This window comes from Tenrec ecaudatus, chromosome 13 (assembly GCF_050624435.1).
Source record: "Tenrec ecaudatus isolate mTenEca1 chromosome 13, mTenEca1.hap1, whole genome shotgun sequence".
In the NCBI taxonomy this organism is placed as follows: domain Eukaryota; kingdom Metazoa; phylum Chordata; class Mammalia; order Afrosoricida; family Tenrecidae; genus Tenrec; species Tenrec ecaudatus.
The window spans coordinates 128,984,277-129,012,148 of record NC_134542.1 but is presented as its reverse complement, the minus strand read 5'-3'; the positions used below and the strand labels follow the sequence as shown (position 1 = coordinate 129,012,148).

The 27,872-nt window shown below is 48.2% G+C and overlaps 1 protein-coding gene across 2 annotated transcripts in view; it reads left to right on the top strand.

The window, feature by feature from the left end:
* STEAP3 (STEAP3 metalloreductase) overlaps positions 1–27,872 on the top strand; it is a 79,700-nt gene that overhangs the window by 29,408 nt on the left and 22,420 nt on the right. Inside the window, exons 4-5 of one of the 2 annotated variants that reach the window (XM_075530266.1) lie at positions 7,460–7,624; positions 14,036–17,581. In XM_075530266.1, coding sequence (XP_075386381.1) covers positions 7,460–7,624; positions 14,036–14,317 — 447 coding nt within the window. In that variant the 3' untranslated portion in view covers positions 14,318–17,581. Of the gene's footprint in view, positions 1–7,459; positions 7,625–14,035; positions 17,582–27,872 lie in introns of those variants that run through there. The other variant, XM_075530267.1, reaches the window with a different exon arrangement.

Genomic DNA, 27,872 nt, shown 5'->3' with positions numbered 1-27,872 from the left:
ATACCGCCAGAGGAGAGAGAGTGGGGGGCTGGCTGGCACGGGGGAAACAGGAAGGACCCCAAAAGCATTGAGTGAGTGCTTTGGAGGCACCAGTATATGGGGGTGCCCGTGCAATCTGCTGAGATCCAAGGGAAGCTGCAGACATGGGGATTGTTGTAGAGGAGGCTTATAGTTCATTCAGAAACATGCCTCGGTGCTCTTTGATAGCCATCCTAGGACAGCATGGGCCCTCGGGCAAGCAGGTGGGAAGAGAGGTGGCATAGGCTGGCACCTGCCCCCACAGAAAGAGACCCTCTGCTCCAGTTCTAGGAGCCCTCACAGGGCCTGATTCGTAACCCTCGAACTCAGGTCTGCAAGAACCCCTGCCTGTGTTCATTTCCCCAAACCTGCAAATTCCCCCTCCACCCACAGCTTCTGGTGGATGCAGAGCTGAGTTCCCCTTGGGACACTAGTCCCCCAGCAGGGTACAGCTGCAGATGTCACTGAAATATTTCTCACCCAGCCTTTGCTCCACCCAGGTCACTCTGTGGTTTCAGTCCCTGATTGGGAGGAGCCAGCCCCAGCCCAGGGCCATCCCCCAGGGGGTTGGCTGCCTCTCAGAGGCAGAGAGGGAGCAAGGCCAGGCCACTGCCTGGGAGCCCCAGGCCTCAGCCCTGCCTGATTCCACTGGCAGCTTCTCAGACACTCCTGTCCTCCCCTAACCCATGCCCCCATGTTATTGAGTCACTGGGCTGAGAGATCCGGAGAGCAAAGAACCCCAGACTTGAGGCAAAGAGCAAGACACCCGTTCGAAATGACGTTCCGGGAAAAATGATTCTCTGACCTGCGTACAACCTTTGCTGTGCTCTAAGAATATCACGTGGCCAGTAAATCCGCATAACCTGGGTCTCAGCGCCCAGACTCAAGTGTCATGCTGTCTTCCTTTGACATTTGAAACCGGCACAGAGAAGGAACTGGCCCCAACCCACAGCCAGAGAGTGGCAGGGCTAGGATTGAGGGCCTGCTGCTCTGCTCCGTTCTTCAAAACGATCCCAAAGAACAGTGAAGGAAACTAGCCTATTCATTCATACACACACACACACACACACACACACACACACACACCGCTGTAGCTCGAGGCCAGTGCCCTGGATGCTCACCTTGGTGTCACACATTACAGCAGAAAGACCTTGGCTTGGAGCAAGTTACAGGCCTGCTTCTATCCCCAGGGCCCTAGGGTGCTCCTAGTGCTGACGCTTTGATGCTCTTTAAGGATGTTTTCTTACTCGTTTCTAAAAAGAGCCAGTCCGTGCAGCAGGCGGCTCTGTGTGGCTCCGGGAGCGGATGTGAGCAAGGCTTGCTGCCCAGGATGGCCAAGCCTAGGGCCGTGGAGGACCCTTGTCTTTGAGCGCTGGCATGGGAGAAAAGTCATGCCCCCTCCTTCCCAGAGCAAAAACAAGCCACTGCTTCCTCCTTGCCCTACCCCTGTCTCTGAATCCTTTGCCCTCGTCAACATTATGCTAACCCAGTTGTGCCACGATACAAATACCAGGGCACAGAAGGGTGCATGCAAGCTAATTCTCTCTGAGGTCCAAAACCTATTGGGGTGACAGGCCCCAGTGAGGTTGCCAGGCAACCTTTTCTCCCACAGAACGGGATAGTTGGTGTCTGGAGACACCAAAGTCCTGTCACTCACGGAGGCTTAAACTTGTTCTGCAGAGTTCCAGGGCTGGCACGCGCGCGCGTGTGTGTGTGTGTGTGTGTGTGTGTGTGCTTAATACAGAGCAGCCCTGAAGTGGTGAGCTGCCCGAGCCTGGAGGTATTCAAGGAGATGTTGGATAATGGCAGTGGGCCACATTATCCACCAGGATCAGCATGCCCTCAGGTTCCATGACTTTGGACACCCGTCCTGTTACAGCCATGCCCACAGTGGGGCCTGCCCCACGGGGACTTCCTCAGGGAGTTCCTAGCTACCTGGCCACGTGGTCTTCTTCCTGGCAATGCACCTGGACCTCCTGGCTAAACAGAGTTGGTTAGACTTTCACAGAAAGTCATTTCTCCACATTTCCTCAAGGCCACTGAGCGCAGAGCTAGGAGGGAAAGCTATCCCAGCTATAGAGAAAACCTGGAGCAGCATTCTTGTCCTTAGCAGCATTCTTGCAACAACGGCCAGTAGCTCTTTCTGATTGGCTTCTGTGGTAGACATGCATTTCAAGATCAAAGTCAAGGACAAGGTTTAACCCCCCTCCCTAAAAGAAAATGCTCCCCCACCCGCCACCCAATGCTGCAGGAGTGGCATTGTCTTCAGTTCTTTGCATTTCTCTCACAAATTTTCCAACCATTTTTTGCTCAGCCCACAGTATTCATTTTTATTGTAGCTTCTGGTAACTGGACTTCAGTAATTCCACCCCCCCTCCTACCAGCATCCCCCCTCCCACTTCTGCTGAAACCAATTCTCAACAACTGGGACGAGTCACTTCTGTTTTGTGAGGGCAGACTTGCCACCTTACGCATAAGCACACTTTCTGATGGAAACACTTGTATCTTGTTGTGCTGCTGAAATGGAAGAGCCAGTGCTTCGTGGCGTTTTTTGGAGGACCGCTTTAGTTCTGCCGGCTGGAAATCGTGCTGTAATGGAAGGGTCTGGATGAAAGGTCTTCCCCAGGTGTGCACTGTGCTGGCACGGGATGCCAGGGCCAGAGGGGCTCAGCAGAAGGGACATTCTGGGGTGTGGGCGGGAAGGTTGGAAAGAGTTTGCAAGGACTTCTGTAATTCACTGGAGCCCTGTGTGGTACAAACATTTAACTCATTCTGCTGCTGACTCAAAGGTTGTGGGTTCAAACCCACCTAGAAGTGCTTCCGAAGAAAGGCCTGGTGATCTACTATATAAAAAATCAACAACCAGCCATTTAAAAAACTTACAGAGATCACAGAGAGTCTGTGTGACTATACCTAGGAGAATACATTTAACCAGGGCTGTGAAACACGTACACATGAAAATTATAAAACGCGGCTGGAGGAAATGAAAGAAGACTTCAACCCGTGGAGAGATGTTCCATGATCATGGTTCAACGACTTATTATTGTTTAGAAGGCAGCATCATAGTTGCCTGGAAACTACCATCTTCCCGCACAAACACAGCAGGACAAACAAAAGGGAAAACAGCTCGGCTTTGCGGGACTCTGCACTGGGGTGCAGAGGGCAACTGTACCCGGGCAGGAATCGGAGAATAGATGAGTCGCGTCAAACTCGATCTCAAACTCACCGACGGTGAGTGACTTCGGATTCCTCGCACTACAGGACAGGTAGAATGCCCCGGTGGGTTTCAGAGGCTGTAACCATTGCCAAGAGCAGATGCCTCACCTTTCCTCCCTGGAACAACTCGCGTGTTTGACCTACTGACCTTGAACACTGGGGAAGTGCCCAAGAAAAAGAGCTTGTTTCCCTAACCTCCACACCTGTCCAAAGGCACAGGCCCAGACGTCCTGCACTAAACTCATTAAGAAAGAACTTTCTTGCGGAGCCCTCTGGCACACCTCCCCCATTCAAACCTTGCCCCCCAAGCCTGCTGAGAAGGGCCCTGCTGTTGAGTCTGCTCTTTGAGTCAGCTGCCCCCAGCCTCCCTGTGCACCCACAGCTCTGGGCTCGGAACCCCACAGGACAGTCCTCTCGAGGGCTCGGTTCAGGTGCACCTGCCCACGCCTCTCACCACGGAGGGATGCTGTGTGTTAGGAAGTCCCCAGTGGAAGTTGGGCCCACAGCTGACAATCAGCCATCAGGACTATGACAGTGACTCTGACCTCCCCCAAGCTGGTAATTGTGGATGCCCAGCCGCTGTACACACAGCCCTCACAGGGGAGTCGGCTCCTATAGTCAGCATGTTACCCATCTTCCAGTGTACCCCAAAAGCCCAGGCTTCTGAAACCAATAGGATAGACCTCCTGGAGGTCATTTTGGGTCTGTCTGCTCCTCTGTACAGTGGGCGCTGAGGCTACTGTGTGCTAGGAAGGAGGACTCTGAGTGGAGGCTACATTCGCAGTCTTCATACCATGGGGTGGACTCTGATAGCAGCCACGCAGCCCTGCCTGACTGCCAACCTGGAGTGTGGCTACCCCTCCCCCAAACAGTAGATTCCAGCTGCTGAATTGATAGGAAATCCCACAGAAGGGCTTTCTGCAGTGGAGTCTAGAGGGAACTTGACTCACCTAAGTTATCACTCACCACAGCAGTCACGGGGCCTCTGAAGTCAAAAAGACATCTTCCTAAGGTCCTGGAGTATGCCACCTTCCTTCCTCCAGAAACAGGGCATAGGCAGCTCCCACCCAGCAGGTCAGAAGACCTCAGGCAAGACTGGAGGCAAGACCTAGCCCTGCAGGGCGTTTGCTGGGGACAAGTTTTCTGATGAGAACCATCATTGTAGGAGCAGCAACTGGCAGGGAGTAATAACCAGCAATAATTCTAGTGGTCAGAGTGATTAGTGCACAATAGCCCCAGGGTGAGGGGTGTCCATGGGGGCTTGGACTGATCGCAGTGTATTCTCGACTGTGCTTGAGAGAGAATGGAAGTTTAAAAATGAGATCTGGAACTTTTAAATCCCAATGAAACCAGCGATGGAGAGGGAGGAAACAGGGTAAACGGGGACCGAAGGCCCTGCCGACAGAGGAGTCCCTTACCAAAAGTAACTGAAGCCTCAACTCACTGCCACCTAGTCCGTTCTGACTCGCGATGACCCATTAGGTCAGGATAGAACTGCCTCTGCAGGTTTCTGAAACAGGCTATCTCTGTGGGAATAGGAAAGCCTTCTCTTTCTCCTTTGGTAATTTTGAATTGTGGAGTGGAACAAAAATACATACTACTGAAAAAAAAACTGAGAAGGTTAATACTCCCCCAAATTCCAATCCCCAACAAAAAAAACCCCAATCAATGTTCTATCCAAATGATTTTTGACAGAGGGTATGAAAACTCACCTAGTGATGATAAAATAATGTGGAGGAGGGGAATGAAAAATATAATATTAAGCAAATTAAACAGCCAAGGAAAAACATCAATGAACTGACCAACAAATTTAACCAAGCAAAATCCGTGAATTGGAGGATAAGATCATTAATATAACAGTGATTGTAGAAAAAAAACTATCAGCTCAAAAGAGATAAGCATGGTTTTATGGAATTAGGGGACAACAATGGGCCTTTATACATATCATGGAAATTCCAGAAGACTACAAGAGCGTAAAAGCAACAGAAAAAAGTATTTGAAACAGAGTCAGACAAAGGACATGAATCCTTTGTCCAAGGAACTAGAAAGAGAAGTGTACACTAAGCCTAAACCTACCAGGAGAAAGGAAATAACAAAGATCAGAGCAGAAATCAAAGAAATAACAAACACAAATCGGATACAAGTTCTATTTATGAGCAAGCAAAATGAGATACCACAGTAAATCTTTTTTATGGATTAACAAATCAAACAATAGAATCAGGAAAACTAGATCTTGAGTCTTTGGGAAAAAATCAATAAAATTGAGAAATCTTTAGGCTGACAGAAGAATGGGATCAAAATTAAAAAGAAAAAAACTTAAAAAAATTAAAAATGAAAGAAGTGGCATTATCACTGACCAGATAGAAGTAACATATGGCAGGATAGTATGAATATCACACTTTGCAACAAACAAATTCTTAGAGAAACACAACTTACCTAAACTGACTCAAGAAGAAATAGAAACCTACAGCAAACCAGTAGCAAGTAAAGAGATCACAACAGTGATCAAAAACCTTCCAACAACAGCAAAATGTTCTGGGCCAGATGGCTTCACTGGAGCATTCTAAATGTTTAAACAAGAATTGACTATAAATTAGCAAGGGTTCACGAGGGAGGGGGAGTGGGGAGGGAGCAGAAAAAATGAGGACCTGATGCCAGGGGCTTGGAGAGCAAACGTCTTGAGAATGACGAGGGCAACGAATGTACAAATGTACTTTACACATCAATGTATGTATGGATTGTGATAAGAGTTGTATGAGCCCCTAATAAAATGATTTTTTTTAAAAGAAGGAAAGAAAAAAGGCCCAGAAAGGCAACTTTATTTTAAGAAAAAAAAAAGAAGCATTGACACCACCACTGTTTAAACTCTTCCCAAAACTAAATAAGGACTACTCCTTAATTCAGTGTATGAAGCCAACTCAACCCTGAGAAACAAACCTGATACCCAAACCAAACAAAGACATCACTGAAAGGGAGCCCCAGGGCAACATCTCATGAACATAGACGCAAAAATCCTCAAAATGCAAGGGAGCATAATCCAACAGAACAAGTTCCTTGCTGTGACTCGGAGCATATGTGACAAGCCAACAGCCAGCATTATCCTCCCTGGAGAAAGACTGAGAGACGTCCTCTTGAACTTAAGAACACAGAAACATGCCTACTTGCAACACCGCTGTCAACGTTATATTTAAGTCCTCGCCAGAGCAATGAAACAAGAGGACGTTTTTAAAACCCAGATTACAAAAGCAAAAGTCTCTGTTTGCAGATGACGTGATCTTATATGTGGAAAATCTCAAAGAGACCACAAGTAAATTTTTAGAGGTCATGGAAGAATTTGGCTAAGTTTTAAGGCACCAGTCAACAAAAAAATATCATTTGAGTTAGTATATACTAGAAGTGAGAAATCTGAAATCGAAATTAGGAAAATAATCCCATTTGTATTAGTATCTAAGATAATAAAATATCTAGGAGCAAATGGAACCAGGAATGCGAAGGCCTTATACAGTGAGAATGATAAAACACTGCTGAAGGGGGAAGAGAGGGGAAGCCGATCACAGCGACCTACCTATAACCCCCTCCCAGGGGGATGAACAACAGACAAGGGGTAAAGGGAGACACCAGACAGTGCAAGACATGCAAAATAATAATAATTTAAATTTATCAATGGTTCATGAGGGAGGGAGGGAGGAGGAGGGAGGGGGAAAAATGAGGAGCTGATACCAAGGGTTCAAGTAGAAAGAAAATGCTTTGAAAACGATGATGGCAACATATGTACAAATGTGCTTGAGACCACGGATGTATGTATGGATTGTGATAAGAGTTGTATGAGCCCCCTATAAAATGATTTTTAAAAACTGCCGAAAAAGATTAAAGACTTAAACAAATAGAAAGATGGTCCATGCTCATGGATCGGAAGAGGCCACGTCTTTGGAGTCAAGGTGCCTGGTTCGACACCCAGATCTTCCATCAGCTAGCTGTGTGGGCCCTTTGGGCTGTCACCAGCCTTTTTTGTGCCTTGTTTTCCTTATCTGTAAAATGGGGTAACAGGATGTCTACATTGTGGAGTTGTTGGGTCAATTGAATGAGCTACTGTCAGGAAAACACTTAGCATTGGGCAGGTGTTAAGTGGTGCTAGGCATATTTTCTCGTGCCGTGTAGTGATGAGTAGCATCCCAGGGACACAGACTTTTGCTGTAGTTCATGCCTTTCCTTTCACCGCTTGCAGGTCTTGGCCAACAAGAGTCACCTCTGGATTGAGGAGGAAGTCTGGCGCATGGAAATCTACCTCTCCCTGGGAGTGCTGGCCCTCGGCACACTGTCCCTGCTAGCCATCACCTCTCTGCCTTCCATCGCAAACTCACTCAACTGGAGGGAGTTCAGCTTCGTTCAGGTAACGCAGGCCTGGCCATCTGCACTTGAACAGCTAGTGGCCCTGCCTCGCTGGGCCTTCCCCACAGTGAGCTGTCCCGGCTGCACTGATCTGTACAGTGAATACGTCGTCAAGCACCAGGGCCTTTGTGTCTGCGGCTCTTGATGCAGGCACGGGCTGGGAAAGGCTGATCCCCTTGATGTTTGGGGAAACCTACTCTGGGTGTCTGAAACGATTACGGAACGACACTGAGGCCAGGGTCAAGCATTCTCAGTACCTACAGTACGTAAACTTTCCAAGCAAAATTCCACGCTGTGCGCTCATTGGGCGTTCTGCTGGTCTGATTGGGGCTCAGTGCACCAGGGAGTGAGCATACCCCGCCCCCAGCACCCCCCTCCCAAGCTTCCTCTCTTGTTCCCTTTAGCCCTGAGTCACGTAGGGTGATTGAAGGATGGGCATTAGACCACCAGTTTACCTGTGATGAAACAAGCACTTCACAAATGGTACTGTGCCCATGGAAAAGTTAGGGCCTGGGGTATATAACATTTGAGTAATAATTTGCATCCTCCAAGATTCAGAGTCCCTTGGGTGTGCTCATAGTTAGCCCACTCAACTGCTAAATCAAAGTTTGGGGGTTTCAGTGTACTACGGAAGCAAGACCTGGTGATTTCCCACAAGAGCAGTCATTGAAAACCTCATGGCGATGCCAGGAGTTGGATTCGACTCGACGGCAGCAGGCTTAAAAGAGTCGCAATGCACTGTGGTACATCAAGGATTATAATAAAGGCCAGAGTAGACAACTCCTTTTAGCCAGACTGATTTGAGCCAAAGTCCCCCCTTTTCCAGACAATAGCAGCCGACACCCCACAGAATATACTTTGGAAAATGCTGCTGGTGGCGAAAGCTCACTTATGCATGGCTTCATGCCATACACGTTTATTGAGCCCCTCCTGTCTGCCAGGCACCATGGTGGGTCAGAGACAGAAAGGGAACAGGACAGACAGTCGCCTGTCAGCTTTCAAAGACAATCAACTCAGGGACGGCTCTTGCATTGGCTAGGCATCCCCTACTTTTCTCCACATAGGACACGGTCAGCTCCTACGTGTTGGTCCAGTAATCCTTGGCTCCCGTGGGCAGGAGCTGGCCAATCTGAGTCATGGCACCACCTGCGTCAGGGCTGAGATCCGCCCAACCATCCACGCTGTTGTCACAGAAATTTATTGAGAATGTCCTCTGTGCTGTGAGGGCACTGACAGCTCTGTCATTCAGACAAAACTATTACAACACTTGTTTCTGGCTGGTGACACTTCGCACAAAGGTGGAAAGGCGTGGCTTTTTAAGAATGTGTCTGTCTGTCTGTGTGGGGAACTTCTCAGCGCTGCTCGTCTCAGAAGGTCCCTGGAGGAGTGTGCAGTGCTGACACATCCCAGTAGAAGAGCGAAAGAAAGACAGAATTTTATTTATCTGCTGCTAATCCTCCTGTGTCTCACACCCGGATCTGGGACTTTCCAGTTTCCTCCTGGAGTATCCCTGGGTACATGGTTTAGCCGCAATTAAAACAGACTGCGGGCTGCTCAGCTCACCACTGAGCTGCTCCCTTAAGCAGCAGTAGATTACGTGCCCCGACACTGGCCGCTGGAGAAAGCTGAAGGATTTTATTCTGCCTGCAAGTGCAGGGACCTCAGCAGCCACACTCTGATTTACACATTGAAGAGTCAAAAGAAAAGTGAAGGGCATGTTGGGGAGGATGTTATAGTGCTGAGAAATGGGCCAAGAGGCTGGATTTCACTTGTGGAAATCAGGTGCCCATGTTCCACCCACAGAAAGCAAGGTGTTCTCTGCTCCTAGTCATACCTGGACGCCCAGTTCCCAGCCCTGCCTCCCCATGTCCCAGCGCCATCATCATGGACAGATCACATCAACTTCCAGTGGTCTGGATAGTGACCAGACCTCCCACTTTGGGCGGGACAGTCCAGTTTTTAACAATTTTTCCCGCGTCCCGCGGTGTTTTAAGAAAGTCCCGATTTGGGGGACGAATGCACGACAAGCTAGGGTACATATAGTTTTCAGCTGCCATGTGGCTATTTCGCCAATGGTGTCCCATGTTAAAATCTGGTCACCCATGGTGCTAATGCTCAGCGGGATTCGTGACTCAGGATGAGAGGCTGCGTGTGGAAAACCAGCTACGGCGCCTCTTGCTGGAGTTCGGGTCACTTCAGTGCCTCAATCCTGGCCATCAGAACAGTCCAGATCAGAGTTTTCCGACGAGTTGAAAGTCATTCCAATGAAACAAACCATTTGCCCCCGAGTCTACTCAACACACTGAGGTTCCGTGTGACATAAAGTAGAAATGCCCTGTAGGATCTTCTTGGCTGTGATCTTATAAGGAAGCAGATGGCCAGGCCTTTCTTCCACAGTACCTATGGGCGGGTTCAAACTGCCAACCTTCAGGTTCACAGTCAAGGGCAAACTGCTTGTGCTTCCTGTAGTCCCCGTGGGTCCCCAGGTCAAGTTCAGACTTTTTAAAAATGAAAGTGAATACCAAAGCCAGCAGCCCAATGCTCTATATGATTGAAGGACTGGCATTTTCTGGGTTGACTAGGGTGTTGATCCACATATGTGTACACATGGCTGTGTAGTGGCAGTCTTGTACAATGTGATTCTTTGTGTGAGGCACTATCCCAAAAGTGTGAGGACACCAGGGAAGGGTCCTTGGAAAGTGCACTCCTTGCCTCCCAGGGGCTCTGACATAAGTGCACGGGCTAGAGAGTGTGGCAGTCACACGCGGAGTCAGCTGACCTGGGTTCAATGCCATGCACCTCACCGAGCTGCCCTGAGCCTTTAGGCTTCTTAGACTCTTGGGGCTCCCCTTCCTCACCAATGTCCGTGTCTACCTCACAGGCCCATTAGGGGATTCCAGAGACAACAGACTTCCAAGGTCAAGTGAAGCCTTCTGTAAAATTAGCACTATTGGCACGGAGCAAGATGGGCCTCATTTCTCTCCGTGCATCCACAACCAGAGCAGACGCCAGGCATACAGAGGTCGCAGGAAGTGGAGCTGTCTCTTGCCAATCAGTGTTCAATGTCCACAGGTCTTCAATGTCCATAGGTCCTCAATGTCCATAGATCTTCAATGGTTTAACTAAAAACTATTGTGACAGCAGGTTACTTCCACTCAGAATTCATTTACCTTTGGTTGCCCAACGCTGCTTTCAATGGTTTTATAAATTATTTCTGTTTGTTTGGGTGTTTGTTTAGGGCTCTGCTGAGGCTTTTAACTAAGCTAATTCAACACCATTTGATTGCAAGCCGCCGAGGCTGGTACACCTGAGTTCAATGGGGAAATCAGGGTTCATTATCCAGTACCTAAATTTTGCCTGGAAACGAAAGGAACTTCCTATAACCGAAAGGAACTTCCTGTAACCTTGACTAATGGCAGAAACCCTGCTTCATGAGTGATTCGGTCTAAAGCCCCTTCACACCATAGTAATTGAGCATCGCCAGGAGACATCCACGGCCTGGCTATTTTCTCTTTTGCTAACAAACTAATAAAAATGGTCCTGGCTTGGGGGTGGGGGTGGGGGCGGGAGGATGAGGGGCTGTCATCAATTGTTCCCTGGCAGCTCCTCCCTGCTTTGGGTCTCCTCTAGTAGTTCTGGAATCCTTATGTTGTTCCCAGGAGAAAGCTTTAAGGAAATAAACTAGCTGGCGTCATCCTGGCTTCCGGCGGGGACTGGATGTCAAAAAGTCCTGTGTTCCTGGTTGGTTGTTGGCTCTCAGCTTCCCTCTGAACCATTGGCCTGAGGCTGGGAGGCTGGGGATCCTGTCCCTTGTCACTGTGGGACTTTGGATGGCAGAGGGACCGTAGTTTAAGAAGGAAGGCCCAGGAGCAATACGGCCACATGTGTCCGTCCCCATGGTGGCCCAGTACTATCTACCATTGGGAGCTCCAGGGCAGGTCACTGAGCCTGGGGCGCGGGGCGGGGATCTTACGGCTGCTTCCTCTGAGAGAGCCCATGGTACCCCACCCTGCGCACAGAGTGGCCTACATGGTCTTTTTGTCCAAGAAACAGATAGGTCTAGTTCTCTTCTCAACCTTGGGTACTGGGGCCTATCTAGACTTCCCAACTAAAGCCAGAAGGCCTTGGGTGATAAGAAATCCCTAAATGCTTGGCTCTCAGTCCTGACCATCACAATATGTTACAGATTGTCCTCCTGTGGTGGCTTGGAGGATGCTGGAGCTATGCCACCGGTATTTCAAATACCAGCAGCATCGCCCAAATGAACAGATTTCCGTGGAGCTTCCAGACTAAGACAGATTAGGAAGATGGACGAGAGGCAGTACACTCCTGAACATTAGTCACTGAAAGAGAGATGGATTGGCATGCAGCTTCAATGATGGACTTAAAGCAAACCACCGTTGTGAGGATGGGACAGGACCAGAGTGTTTGTTCTATTGGACACAGGGTCGCTATGAGTTGGCATAACCCAATGACACCTCACAACCCCGACTGCACATCAGAATCATATGCTCAGCATATAAACGAATGCCTGCCCCCCACCCTAACTAATTTAATCAAAATCTCTGGGACTGGGTCTTCATGATTTCCAAGCTCCGCAAGTGATTTTTAAGCATGTACCCAGGTTTGACAACCACAGTGCCAGACTCACAGACTTCCCAGGCACCGCAGGAAAGTCCAGAACCATTGAGTTGGGGCCAGGGCAGTGGCTTCATGGTCAAGACTTCCAGTTGGGGAATGTCAGCATGACTGACAGGCTGTTCAAGACTTACTCTGGATGGTCAGTGCGGGGACCCTTTTTAGTCCCAGGCTTCAATACCAATAGATTTGAACTTAGAAAAAGTTGGTATGGTTCAGAGGTTGGTGGTAGTATATTTGGAATTGATAGCCATTTCCGTAGCACTCAAGGGTTTGGTTGCATGTGGCCAGGAGTCTTCCATTAAGACTGGCCACACTGAGGTGGCATGCGTTAACTGGAGGGGAGAGAAGAGTGCCATCATTGGTCTTTCCAAAGTGACTGTATTGATTCTCTCAATGGTTATAGATGGTATACATACGTAGAGCCTCAAAGCTAAGAGGACAGTTAAGGAGGCTAGAGACCTGGGAACAGCAAGTTTTTCCTTTGTGGTCAAGAATGTTGTGCCTGGGAACCTGTCTGTAAAATTAAGTGCGTTGAAAAAGAAAACAAACCAAAAAACATTACCATGAATCCAGGTGTGTCAAATTAGAACTGAGCTCCACAGAATTTTCGGTAGCTGATGAGTAGGTCACCAGACCTTTCCCAGTTGCTACTGGTTAATTGCCAAGTGCTTTCCAAGTATTGGAATAGATTCCACAGCAATGAATTATAGACCCTATCCATTGGAAAAAATATTGATTTTTTTCCCCCAAAAAAATCACTTAAAGCAAGTGTGTGTTCAGACCCATGGTGTTGAGTAATAGGCTTGTCCTACTGGGATTGGTACTGAGAAGTTCCCGGGGATCAGGGGGAAGCTGAGAGTGGTGGCCAGAAGCAGGAACAGCCCCACTTAGAATACAATGTGAGGCAGCTCAGCCCCTGTAGTCAAGCCCCTGGATCAGGGCTGACAAGCTGGGCTCAGAGGAAATCCAGGAGGCACGAACACAGCTTCTGTGTGGAAAGCTCAGGCCCAATCAACAGAGAACACTGAGCATCCTGCCACAGTTAAATCAAACCCCTGCAATATTCCTTACAGAAAATACATGAGTCTAACTTGGCCGATGGAGTCCTGTAACTTGCATTTCTGATCTAATAAACATACCGGATTTCATGAGGCTGAATCAAGTCAACAACGCTGGGTTTGGGGTGTTTGGGGATGCGTACTTAAACATGCAGCTCGCCTGACCCAAATCTCTCAGTAGCTCCTCAGCGCTTACGGAATTCGGTCAGAACTGTCTCTGTGTTCCACTCTCTGCCCCTGTAAACGGGCCTCAGCACCCTTTGGTCCCCTGCAGGAGTGAGGGATGCCAGGTCCCTGTCCATGTGCTTCCCTGACGCTCTCCACCTTTCCTCACGGAGATGATGGAGGGACTTGTCCAGGGTCACAGAGTCAGTCAGGGCAGACATGATCTGCAGAACCAGGAATGCCTCATCTGCAGTCTAGGAGAGTGGAAATCCAGCTGAAGGCCCCCTGCTCACCACCAGGGCTAAGGCAACAAACTTTAGGCACTGTACCTTATAAACTAACCTAAATCTAATAGATGAAGTATTACTTGTTGAGGAAACTGAGGCTTGGAGTTAGAGGGCTGGGACTAGAACCTAGAGCCCTGGCCCCCCAAACCACCCCCCTTCCCCTCTGCCAGGAACAGAGCTGAGCTACGGTGGGGTCCCCATGCCTCTCGCCACACAGGACTTCTGTTCAGCCGGGGTCAAAGGCCTCTCTTCCTTCCACAGTCCAATCTGGGCTTGGTGGCCCTCGTGCTGAGCACGCTGCACACGCTCGCCTATGGCTGGACCCGCGCATTCCAGGAGAGCCGCTACAAGTTCTACCTGCCGCCCACCTTCACGCTCACGTTGCTGGTTCCCTGTGTGGTCATCCTGGCCAGAGGCCTGCTTCTCCTGCCCTGCTTCAGCCGCAGGCTCACCAAGATCCGGAGGGGCTGGGAGAAGGAGGACACCATTCAGTTCGCGCTGCCTGCTGACCACACCCATGCCCAGAAAACAAGCCAAGTATGAGGGAACTGCACCTTCTGGGAACCAGCAGCCTGAGTGGTGTCCCACGGGCGCCTGGGGCTGCTTTTCCTGATTGTGTGGTACAGTGTCACTGTGCCCGGTCTATGGTCTGAAGTCTGCACTTCTGGAAAAAAAATTATTGTATGTGGTAATATTCAGAATGACATGCATATGTGTCTGATATAGACGTACATCTATCTCATATATGTTTAAATGAGGCTGGTGATTCTAATTTCCTAAACATTGTAGTTGCTGAGATTTCTCAGTTGGTAGACGGAAAAGCCAGGGCCAGGTGTTAGGAGACCAACTGAACATGATCAGGACATTTGTTTGGTTCAAAAGAGGCAGTGAGAGCCAAGCCTCTGCTGGTTTTATCTACTCAGGCTGCCGTCCATGCCCACTTTACTGCTTTCCCAAGACTCCTGTGGAGCTGGGCTCTAGCAAGGACTGAAAGAGCCCGGTTCTGCCTGGCAACGACTCAACCACACAGGGTGGGGAGATGCAGTGAGCTGGCTTTCCTCACAAGGGCACTGGCTATGGGTGCCAGCCCCCCTGGGCAGTTCCAAGGTGGGGTAAGGCACTGTGTCTCCTACAGGCCGTGGGAGTTCCGCCCCTTCTGGCTGAGGAGGGGGCTTGGGGTTCTGTGGCTGAAAGTACTCCTCCACCTCTTTCTTCTTGGCGAACTGGAAAGGATTGTTCCTGAAAGTCGGAAGTGGCCACATCAGCTGCAAATTGGCCCTCCGGCTGGAGTGTGAAGTCACCTCCTTACCAGAGCTGCTAATGAAGCCTGTCAAGTGGCTTTTCTTTCCCTCCTCTGGGCTGGTCATGACCCTTCTAAAAGCCGCTGTGCCTTCTCACCTTTTAGATGATTCATTTGAGTCTCTCCCCAGCAGACCCAGCACAGATCCCAGCCTGGCGAGCTGGGAAGGGAGGGCCCACTGAGACTCCACACGGCTTCCAGTGGGGCCCTTTTTGAGAGCCCTTGTTGTGAGGTTTAGGGAGGGGGGCGCTGAAGGATTGTTTTCATGAAATCAATCCCGAGGATCTCTCCAAATGTCCTGTGCTGCTGTTGGGCAAAGAACATGCCTCCGGGTCCCCAGAACATCACATGAGCCCCACATTCCTCCAATTGGAGTGGTCAGTATATTTCACAACAGCGGGGAGGGTCTTTTCCAACAATGTAGTGAAACACTCTCCCCTAAAGCACGGAAGCCCAGGCCGGGGCCCGGGGCTCAGAACCTTGTCTTCCATCCAGCCCCTGATTCATACTGAGACTGTTTTGTTTTGTTTTTAAATCATTTTATTAGGGGCTCATACAACTCTTATCATAATCCATACATACATCATCATTATCAAAACACTTGAGCCCTGGGTATCAGCTCCTCATTTTTCCCCTCCCTCCCCACTCCCCCATGAACCCTGGATAATTTATAAATTATTATTATTTTGTCATATCTTATACCATCTGATGTCTCCCTTCACACACTTCTCTGCTGTCCGTCCCCCAGGGAGAAAGTTAAATGTAGATACTTGTAATCTGTTCCCTCTTTCTCCCTCTCCTTCCCTCCACCCTCCCAGTATCACCACTCTCGCCACTGGTCCTGAGGGGTTCATCTGTCCTGGATTTCTTGTGTTTCCAGTTCCTATCTGTGCCAGTGTACATCCTCTGGTCTAGCCAGATTTCTAAGGTAGAATTGGGATCGTGATAGTGGTGGGGAGGAAGCATTTAAGAACTAGAGGAAAATTGTATATTGCATCATTGCTACACTGCACCCTGACTGGCTCATCTCCTCCCCGCAGCCCTTCTGCAAGGGGGTGTCCAGTTTCCCGCAGATGGACCCTGGGTCCCCACTCCCCCTTACTACTTTTACTCTGCACACCTGACAGCTGTTCACAGCTCAGCCACTCACCCCTGTAGGACCAAATCATCTGCCTCCTCTATTCCCTGCAGACCCCCACCCCTCTCCCCTGCCCTCCCCTAAAAGGACTTAGAGAAGAAGAGTGTCTTGCACATTAGCCTCTACTCTGAACGAGGGCTGTGAGTCACAGCCATATAGCGCGGGTTTCCTGGCTGAGGAGGCCCCTGACGGGAGCGGGGGAGGGCTGGCTAAAGCCTGGCAGATGGACTGTAAGGTGAGCAGGCCCCGGCCTCTCCAGGGAGGCTCCCTGAGCTCCTGTCTGGGGGCACATTAGGATCGTTGCCTGGAAAAAGAGAGAAAGCGTCAAGTGCAAGAACGGCTCATTAGGCCAGTGACGGGTGGTGGGCACGGAGAGTGCTTCCTGCGGGTGTCTTCCATCTGCTGCTCCGAGGCTGCGTGGCCGCCACGCGAGTCTCATAGATTGGCCCTGATGGAGCAGCAGCCATGGCCGCAGAGGCCACTGCAAAGGGGCAGGCAGACTAGAGACTGTAGCATGTGCACCCATCAATGTCCATCTGATGATCATATAAAACCTACCAAGGGGCCCTCCACCCAGTAAGAGCTGGATACCCTTCTCCCCTAGGCTCACAGATCCCAGAGCTTTGGGTTGCCAGCGAGTCAATTCTGCCCTCTCGTGACACTATGTGAGCAGAGAAATGCTGCTCCACAGGGTTTCACAGCGATGACATTTTGGAAGCAGATCACCAGGTGCCTCCAGGAAGGGGCTCTTGACTTGAAGCTAAACACGTACCCATCTCTGCCACCCAGGGACCCCTGAGGCCAGAGGTGAGTTTTGCTCGCACCAAAGACACTGACACAAAGGACAGTAGACTTCCTGCCCTTTCCTGCCCTTCCCTGCCCACCTCGTGCTGAAGGTGCTTAGTAAGTGCCTGAGGGGAGTGGCCGGAAGGATCCGCAGGTGAAGCAGAGGCCCGGCCAAGTACTGGACAGCCATCTTCTGAAAGGCGGGTGGGCTGTGTTGTCGGCCTTGTTCTATGTCTACACTGCTCTTCCCTACCTCACCCCTCAAGGCCAAGTGACCCCTTCCCAGCCTCGGCTCTCCTATGTCCCTCTGGGTCCCAAAGTGCCTGATCCCCCCGCCGAGCTCTGGAAATCCTACATGCCAGTCAAGGTTGATGTTTCAAACCTATGCCATCAGACGAGCCTGTGTGTTTGTGTTTACCTTGTAGAACTCGTCGAAGAAATGGTGACAGTAAACATCCAGTCTTGCGAAAACCTGGAGATGTTATTTATTTTCTGTCCATCGTGTAATTAATTATTTGTTCACTGGCTGGACCATCCTTCAGTTGGAGGCTGTCATGAGTCACGCACCATGCCAGGCGAGCACAGCACGGCTGCGCAAGGAGGAGCAGGGGTGGGGAGCTGGGGACCTAAGGCCAGGGGAGGGGCGGGAAGGCCTCCTGTGGAAAGCAGTGTAGTGTCTGCCCTGCGGGCTGAAGCCTTGGCCCTTGGATGGAAGTTACAACAGCGTTCCTGTGACCACGAAGGGTATGTGAACCCCACGAGGGCCTTATTCATAAGCATGCTGTGTCTGATTCACAAGTCTCACACTGGTGTACTGTTTCTTGGTGGCTGAAGAACTAGAGCTTCCGTGGCTTTTTGCGCTTCGGCTGCACTGTGGTCTCAGTACCCCGTCAGCCTTCCCCATGACCCTGGTTGCTCGGGGGAGATAAGCTTCTCCGTACCACCAGTGCTGCCATGGTGACGCAGTAGTTACATATTGGGCTGCCATCTGGATGGGCAGCAGGTTGAAACTACCAGCCGTTCCAAGGGAGGACTGGACTTTCTACTCTGGTAGATATTTACAGTCTGGGAAACCCACGTGGGGTCACTCCATGGGGTCACTGCGCCAGCTTTGACTTGATGGCAGTGAGTGCTCCTGAAGTCAGACCATTGTACTTCAGGTTCCGTGGCTGTGATGTCCCTACGGTTGTGCAACACAGGGACTCTGGGTCCTTCAGCAAACAAGCTTGGTAGGCAGTGATGTAAAAGAGCAACAAAACTCACCCCCCAAGCCCCACGTCGCCAGGTGGCTCAAATCCATTGCTTGAGACTAATGAAAAGACGACCTTGCCATTTGAGCTCCTGGAAGTTGCTGTGGCCAGAGAACGTCATGACAACTACTCAAGGAGCAACCCGCTCTTGCGCTTGGAGGTTTGCTTTTTGACTTTGTCTCCCCGCACGCACAATGCTGGGGAAATTAAGGCTAACAAGAAGTGACAAAGCATGTGTGTGGGGGCAGGGGGGGATCTCCACTGCTCAGAAAGCTGGCATAAGAATCAAGGAGCAAACAAAATAGCCCCTCAAAGTTCAAGAGAAAGGATCCTTGGTGGCGTAGTGGACAAGGTATTAGACTGCTAACCCTTGGGTCAGCAGGCGGAGCCCACCCGCTGCTCTGTGGGGGTACGCTGAAGCGTTTGGCTCCTGTGAAGCTTTACAACTCTGGATATCCCTAAGGACAGCTCTGCCCTCTCAGGTGTGTTGGTTGCGATGAGTTGGATCATCTCCTGACAGTGAGTGAGTGCCAGTGAGTGCTAGGAGGTGAGTCAGTGACATGAGTGATGAGTGAGGTGAGTGAGTGAATGATGAGCGAGTGAGCTGGTGAGTGGGAGTGAGCAATCAAGTGTGAATGAGTGTGAGTGTGAACTAACTGGACCAGTTGGTCAGGCGCCCGTTTCACAAGTTGCCCCTTTTGCAAAAGCAATGAAGTTCGACTTTGGAGTGTAAAGGTTCTAGTACATACTCAACTTTCCTGGTCTCCATTCCCACAGGAAGTCAGCACCATTAGAACAGAAAATCTCCCTCTCCTTAGCCCAGCATGGGCTCTCGAACACCTACCTGTTGGGAAGTCCATTCAGTGAACCTGAGATGAAATTCAGGAATCATGTAACCTACAATGAGAGTCTGATTTTAGATCGACGTGTACGTGTGTGGACATAGGCGTGTGATCCAGCCTCTCAATCATAGCCTGGTGACGCCTCTCGTGCCCCCACTCTCTCATGCCCCTCTCCAGCTCCCTGCTTGCCTGGATTGAATGACTGCCTCTGGGGTCGGCAGCCCATTGGCCTGCTGAACCTGGGAGCTGTGGCATCCAGCCATGTTCCCGCCAACCTTGGCTCCATGTGACTGCACCCACCAGCCTGCGATCTCCCAGCTTCCCACATGCCCTTCCTGCGTCATCCGTCTACAGTGGCATGAGGCATTACAGGGCTCCAGTGAGCATCTGACTGTGACCTTGAGCTGGCCCAGGCTAGGCTGCTTTCTTGATGAAAAATGCTTGCTTGATACAAAGTTCTGTCTCATGCATGCTGGCCAGAGTCTCACTAGGCCTGCTTCTCTAGAAAACTCGGACAGACACGCCGCCTTACACATAGAATGTAAACATAAGTTTAAACATAAGGCAGTCATAGAGACAAGGTCATCTATATTGAATTATATCTCTATTAGTATAATGCTTATATTCAATAATTAGGAACAATAATACCCAAATAAGCTGGGATTATGAGGAATACAATGAAACTCACCATGGTACTCTTTTCTGTCATGGACATGTTTTGTCCCAGGTGATACCTACCTCATGACATTTTTTGGCAAGTATGCAAAGTAGATATTCATTGGGTTAAGTTTCATGTTCCCATCCAATTCCTGTGATCGTTGCAGATAGTTTGTCTTAATGCAGGTTGACCTCTAATTAGCAGTTGCTCCAAATGCTTTGGCTTCATTTTCGTTTTCTCTGTTCAGTAGGGAGAGGAGCCCTGGTGGTGAGGTGGGTGAGCAATCTGCATAGTGGCTGCAATCGGCAGAGTCAGCAATTCAAAACCACCAGCAGCTCCGAGGAAAAACGACTGAGCATTCTACTCCGGCAAATGGTTCTGTTAGGTTTCTGGAGTGGGTTGTACCTCGGTTCTTTGCTTCGCACGCTGAAAGAATTCATGCCAAAGCATGTTTTGTAATCCAAGTAAGTTTTTATGAAGGCATGGAAAAGTTTCAGGTTTTACAGTCTCAAAAGGGAACACGCTATTTCTGGAAAGTGTGCCAAGCCACACAGAAGCCACACTGGGGTTCACAACTGGGCATGAACAACCACGTGGAAAAGAGCACCCTCACGGGAGGCCAGAAGCCCAAGAACCTCAGAGACTAAGAGCATGTGGACCCAGAGGCTGCAGGCCCCGAGTATGCCTACACGGGGAAGGGAGACCCTCATTCTCCATCTGCTGCTGACCAGGGTACTTCAAACCTCTGGCTGGGGAGGAATGGTTGAAGTTATTGGTTGACCTCATTGGCTGAGTTTGCCCCACCTGTGTGATGCCCCTAACAGGGGTGTGTGTCCAAGGTATTGGTTTTACGTAGGCATGTTCAGTTTGGGATCTTCCCATGGGTGCCCAATGGTTGCCATATTTCTTTCCAACCTCCTCGACGGGGGCCTTTTCAGGCATGGGAGGGACAACCCCCATTCCTAAATCTAGCTACCTAACCCCCATCCCTAAATCTACCTACCCACAGTGGGGTACTTAGAGTCAGCACTGACTCAGTGGCAGTGAGTTTGATGTGGTTCAGAAGTGACTGATCCCAAATGTAACCTTTAATGTGTTGAGGCAACCAAATAGCATGCATTGGTTAGAAACAAACAGCCCCTTATTGAATGATTAAGAGGTTAGCATTTGAAAACACCAGCCCCAACAAGGGGGAAAGATGGGGCTTCCAAAAACACTTACAGTCTTGAAACGCCTGGGGCAGTTCTAGTCTGTGGTATCAACTCCATGGCAGGGAGCTTTATTTCATTTATTTATTTCCCTTATTTATTTAATCCTTGTTTGTGGGGAACAGAACTGGGAAGAGAGTGTATGTGAACTAATTCTCTACTTCCAGATGTTAAGGAGTCTGAGAGGCCGGGGCTCCCATGGAGGGAGACCTTCATGTTCGTGGGTTGGAGATGTGCTCCAGTCACATCCCACAATGTCCCTGTAACAATGCCGACGTTAGGGTACCACATGTAAGCACATGGTTGCTACTGTATATGATTGAAAGTTAACTGGTTGAAGGTTGTGGGCCCTCAAAAGTAATCAGACCCTACTGTCTTTCCCGCTGTAAGTAGGGCCCACTCTCCTTCTTCTGGAGAAGAGCTCAGGGGAACCCAAGGTCAAGCTGACTCAGAGATGACTAAGGTAGACCGCCATCTTAACTCTAGAGCCCACCCATCTTGTTCCATATGTACCTACCTGTCACATGTATGCCTCTAGTACCTCCCCTTCCTATTGCTTGTAAACCTCCCTCCTGTTACATGTGTGCCTCTAATACAGTCCCTTCCTGTTATGTATGTGCATACTGTGACTTGTGTGCCCGGTTACATAAGTCTGAGAGAGAATGCATTACAGCCTCAATCTGGTTCTGGTTGCCATGGAAGAGATGAGCCTTTGCATGCCTTGTCTGGTGTCTCTTTAATTTACCCCTCAATTACACAACCCCTGGGATCCATTTGGCTGTGCAAAGGTTGGTCCCCCACAATTATTTCATTTATTAAACAAGAAAACGAGATTATTTCTATTACAGCCATTGGAAGCAGAGTCCACTCTTGAAAATCTAATTTTAGTCAACAGTTAATACTTTTTCCTAACAAGAGAATGTCTTAGGGCTTCATTTCTTGAATAATCAGTCATCTTATTGTAAAACAACTACACCCTGGACAAAAGACATACTTTTTAATGGATCACTGGATTCTCAGGATATGAATCACCAGGGTATAAAATAAGGAGAACAGAAAGATAATAAAATGATTCTTGGCTCTTGGATGAAGCAAATTCAAGGTCTTTCCTGGGAAAAGCAACCTCAATTCTGACTAACCTAATGGGAGATGAATAGCAAAGATTAAAAACTAAAAGCTAAAAGTTGTGCTACAAATAAGTTTATAAAGACAGTAGAGCGGATTGTGTGAACTTTTTCACGATAACAAACACCTTGATGGACTCAGTCTCTAAGCCTGTTGGCTCAGGACCGTAGACTCAGGGACACCAAAGTCAATTGGCATGCCATAGTCCACGGAAACAATCATCTAAACCCTACTTTGCTCAGTAGCAAACAAGATCTTCAGAGCTTGTGAATGCCTGTGAAGCAGCAATGGTGGGTCTCAAAATAAAAGTGAGAAAAATTGAAGACCCGTGGAAATGATTCAAAATCCCTACTACCATGATCCGAATTCTACCTTGCAAGTCATTGCTAGACCTGAAGATGTACACAGGTACAGATAGGGACTGGAAACACAGGGACTCCAGGGTGATGATTGGCGATACTGGGAGGGTAGAGGGAGCGTGGATTGGAAAGAGGGAACCGTTTACAAGGATCTACATGTGACCTCTTCCCTGGGTGAAGGGAGACTTTGGACAGGGCAAGATATGACAAAATAATAATTTATAAATTATCAAGGAAGGGGGAGCGGGGAGGGAGGGGGAAAAAAAGAGGACCTGATGCCAAGGGCTTAAGTGGAGAGCAAATGCTTTGAAAATGATGAGGGCAATGAGTGTACAGATGTGCTTTACACAATTGATGTGTGTATGGATTGTGATAAGAGTTGTATGAGCCCCTAATAAAATGTTTAAATATATATGTATATTAAAGATAAAAGAAAAGAAGGTCCTGGGCGTGGGGGAGAAAAATGTGGAACAACTCAAAATCATAAAATTGGCCAGACTTACTGGTCTGATCGAGATTCATGAAACCTCCTCATGTCTGGTCCTTTGTTACCTCCCAAGCTGGAACTGAACTAAGCCCCAGGCTCTCCTTTCAGCCAAGCAATAGACAGGCCTATCGGGTGACCAGTAATACTCCTTAGAATCAGCAGCAGTAAGAGCTCACAGGGATTACAGCTCAGAAGGTATGGAGGGATAGAAAGCAAGAATAAATGAAACCAGTGAACACGGGGAAGAAGCAGGCAGAGTGTTGTTGCATTGTGGGGATTGCAATCAATGTCACAAAACACAGTTGTTGACTGAAAAACCAATTTGCTCAGTAAACTTTGACTAAAACCACAATAAAAAGCCAACAATGAAAGGAGAGATTAGGGGATGGGGGGGAGAAAGGAGGAATGGATCACAAGGATCAGTCTTGAACCCCTTCCAGGAGGATGAATAACAGAAAAGTGGGTGAGGGGTGACGGAGGACGATGTAAGATATGGAAATAATAACCTATAAGGGTTCCTAAGGGAGGGAGGGCAGGGAGGGAGGGGGAAGAAATGGGGAGCTGATATCAGGGGCTCAAGTGGGAAGAGAATGCTTTGAAAATGATGATGGCGGCATATGTGCAAACGTGCTCAACACACGGGATGAATGTATGAATTGTGATGAGATGTAAGAGCACCCAATAAAAGTATTTAATATATATGTAAATATATATATACTAATATGATAAATGAATATTTTAAAAAGTTAAAAAATATATTTCTTAAATTATGGAAAAGTAAACAAAAAAGTCTTTTTTTTAATATATAAAGAAGAAAAAAACATAGGTGAGAATCACAGGAGCAGGACCTTCAAAGACTAGAATCATCAAATATAGATTCATGACACATTAAAACTAAAAGTAAAATTACCCTTTTTGCTCACTGCTGTCAAGTCAATTGCAATTCACGGTGACACTACAGGACAGGGTATGACTTGTCCTTGTGAGATTTTGAGACTAGAACTGCTAACGGGAGTAGAAAGCCCCATCTTTCTCTCTTGGAGCAGCGGGTAGTTTCGAACTGCTGACCTTGTCAACAATAAGGCACCACTTTTACTTTATATGGAGGGTGAGATCATTGTCCAGACGGTCCAAGGATTATTTTAGGATTATATTTTAGCCTTGGGAGCTAAGGGGATTTCCCCTGCTGCTTTGGACTTTCTTAATACATAGGACCTCTCCTTTCTCTCTACTTTCTCCCATTTGACATGGGAATGTCCACGCCTGGTTCACATCATTGTACTATGGAAACACAACATGTTCCTCTTGGTTTCACAGGCCCACAGGTGAAAAGGAATTTTGTGTCAGGACAGAATACACCCAGAGTCTCACACCAAGTCCAGAAGAGGAGATGTTGGACTCAAGAGTTGATGTTGGAATGGGGTCACACTTTTGAAGATTGTGTGACAGGGTAAATGCGTTTCACATGTGGGAAGCATATGAATCTGAGGAACCAAAGGGTAGAATTGTGGTGCCCCACCCCCCTCCAAAAAAAGAAAAAACACATATTGAAAACCTGGCTGTAATCCTATTTGGAAACAGAACTCTCTTTGTCAAGTTCATGGGGCCATCCCTGAGTTGGGAGCGGTCCTAAACTAATCTCTGCTGAGTGATTTGAAAAGACCAGTAGACACAGAGACAGGCACAGGGAGGAGGCAGGTGCCAGGGAACACCGAGACATGTCTGGGACCAGCACAAAGGAAGCACCTGTCCTGGAGCCCTCCCCTGCATTTGGACTTGTAGCTTCGTGAGCTGTGAGAAAATAGATTTTGTTCCTTAAAGCCACCTTCTGTGACATTTCTCTCACAGCAATAGTTGGTAACTAAAACCATACAGTTAAAGGTAAAAACCCACACGTTGAATTTTTAAACTATATGGAGAGTTAAATAAGCCATTGATTAAGTAGGAAATAATGATAGACGTTTCCAAAAAGTAATGAATAATAATTAAGTATTTCTATACAAAAATCTTTAGGGTGCATGAAAATATCACCCAAATGGAAACAACCTCAAATGGTTAAAGCAGAAGGAAACCCAAACCAAACTCACTGCCAACGAGTCAAGGCAGACTCCGAGTGACCCGTCAGGGCTGGGTGGAAGTGTCCCCGTGAGTCTCTGAGACTGTAACTGTTTACGAGAGTAGGAAGCCCCGTCTGTCTCATGGAGCAGCTGGTGGTTTTGAACTGCCCGCCTTGTGGATCACAGTCCACCTGGGAACCACTATGCCACGAGGGCTCCTGAAAATAGAAGACAGAGTTTAATTAATGAAATAAGCATTCCAATTCAGAGAAAGGAAAATGAATTAGATAACAAATGTAACCGCCGAAATAAAAGAAAATGGAAATAAAGATGCAAGAGAGGATGGACAAAGTCAAATGTTGTTTTTGGTTTTTTTCATGGGACTTGTCAAATATATAAACCTTTGATGAAAAAAAGAAAGTCTCAAATAATTCTAGGCAGGGAAAAAGGGACAAAAATGAAGCTAAAACAAATTTGAAAGATAGTAAGAGAATATTATATACAATTTATAAATTTGAAAACTTAGAATAGACAGAAATATAACTTACCAAACTGACAAACATAATAATGTAACAATAACAGAATGAAAGTCAATAGTGAATAGAACAACCAGGCACAAAAGGGATGCACAAGGATAGAAAGGAATTGAGCAACACTATCAGCCAACTAGCCTCTAGAACCAATTATAGCAAAATGTAGCTTCTTTACAGGGAAGCACAAACCCTGCTCCAGGATAGATCATAAAATAAGTAATAATTTTTAAAAGAAATGTTAAAATAATGGAAAAAATTGGAAATGAAACATCACCCTTCTAAATGGCCACTGCATCAAATAACGTATGACAACGAGAATTAGAAAAGATTTTGAGATGAATAAAATCACGCAGCATCTCAAGCTTATGGGGTCCAACTAAAGTGTGTTAGGGATTTCAAACCTGGTAGGTAGCTGGTTTAGCAACAGGAGGTTGCCCTTCCCATGCTTGCAAAGGTCCCCCCCTAGAAGATGTTGGGAAGAAATCAGGCAACCCTTAGACACCTATGAAAACCCCAACCTGAGCATGCTGGTACTCAAGCCCCTGAGCTAGGTGGGCGCCAAACTAGGACCAGACTCACGACATCACCACACCTTTCTCCAGTCAGGGCGTGAGCTGGAATAAAGGCAGGGAGCATGCTCTGGGACGCTCTCTTGCCCTGGTACTCGAAGCCCACGGGACTCTGGTCCACCCTGTTCCTGTCAATCCCATATTTGCTACCAAACCCTTTGGAGCAAGCTTTCTGCAACTCATGCGTCTGTCTCCGTCTCCGTCCCCAGGTCTACTTGGGCACACAGCCTCTTGGCCCACATGCTCTGAGCCTCTAGGGCTCTTGGTCTTCTGGCCTCCTGGGATCCGCCCAAGATTCCGTGTGGTTATTCAGGCCCAGTTGTGAACCCATTTGAGACTGTAAAACCTGAAACTTGTCCTGTCCTTCACAAAAACCTACTAGGATTACAAAACGGTCTTTGGGGTGATTTCTTTCATTGTGAGACGCAAAGAACCGAGCTATTACCCACTCCAGAAACTTAACAAAACCACTAGCCAGTTTGCAGGAGGAAGACGAAGCTTTGTACTCTGTAAAAAGCTACCGTCTCAGAAACTCACACGGGCAGTTCTACCCTGTCCAGTAAGGTATCTGTGAGTCAGAATCAACTCAATAACAGTGAGTGAGTGAGTGAGTGAGTGAGTGAGTGAGTGAGTGAGTGAGTGAGTGAGTTATCAATATTAAAGAAGAAAAGAATATCAAGTCAATAATCTAATCCTCCAACTTAAGAAATCAGAAAAATGAGACCACAACTCAAAGAAAACACAACAAAGGAAATAATCAAGAGTAGAATGACAAAAACAAACAAACAAACAAATAAAAACTGGACAGAAGACAGGGAAACCAGAAGAAAAAAAATCCATGGAGACAATAGATATCTGGGAAGACACTTAACGTCATGAAACCCAAACCAAAGTCATTGCCAAGGATGGGAATCAATGAGCACTGTCATGTGCTGCTGATGACAGCGTAAACTGGGACAAGCACTTTAGAAAAGAATCTAACCTTATCTTGTGATGGCGAAAGTGCACATACCTATCACTGTTGTTCTTAGGTGCTGTTGAGGAGGTTCAGATGAAAACACTGCTCGGTCCTGCACGAACCTCACAATCGCTGTCGGGTCCATTGTCAGAGCCACGGGGTCAAGCCATCGCATTGCAGGTCTTCCTCCTCTTTGCTAAGCCTCCACTTTACCAAGCATGACGTCCTCCAGGGACGGGCCCTTCCTGAGATCATATGACACAATGTCTTGCAAGCTTCACCTTTAAGGAGCATTCTAGCCACACTTCCGAGGAAGACTGACTTGTTTGAGCTCATTCCCACTGTAATCCAGTCAATTCTGACTGATCGCGACCCTGTAGGACAGGGTAAAACTTCCCCGGAGGGGTTCCGAGACAGTAGCTCTTAGCCGGAGTAGAAAGCCTCATCTATCTCCCTAGGCGAGGCTGGGAGTTTTGAACTGCTGAACCTGGGGTTAGCAGCCCAGTCAATTCTTTAGTCTTCTTTAATCGTTGTCCAGCTTGAGGCAATGGAAATACCAAGACCTGGTCAGGCAGGTGTAGCTCACAAGGTGACACCCGTGTGCTTTAGACTAAAGAACTCTTCTGTAGCAGCTTTATGTTATTTGATCTCTTAATTGCTTCGATGAGCATTGCTTGTGGATTCAAGTACTATTAAACTGAGAGGTAGGAGATCGAGAGCCCGTGTGCAGAGTGAGGGAAACTGGTCCGGTGTCAGCAAGCACTGGGAGGTGAGGCAGGCTATCTGAAGGGGGATCTCACAGCCTGGGACAATCTCATCTTCAGCCTG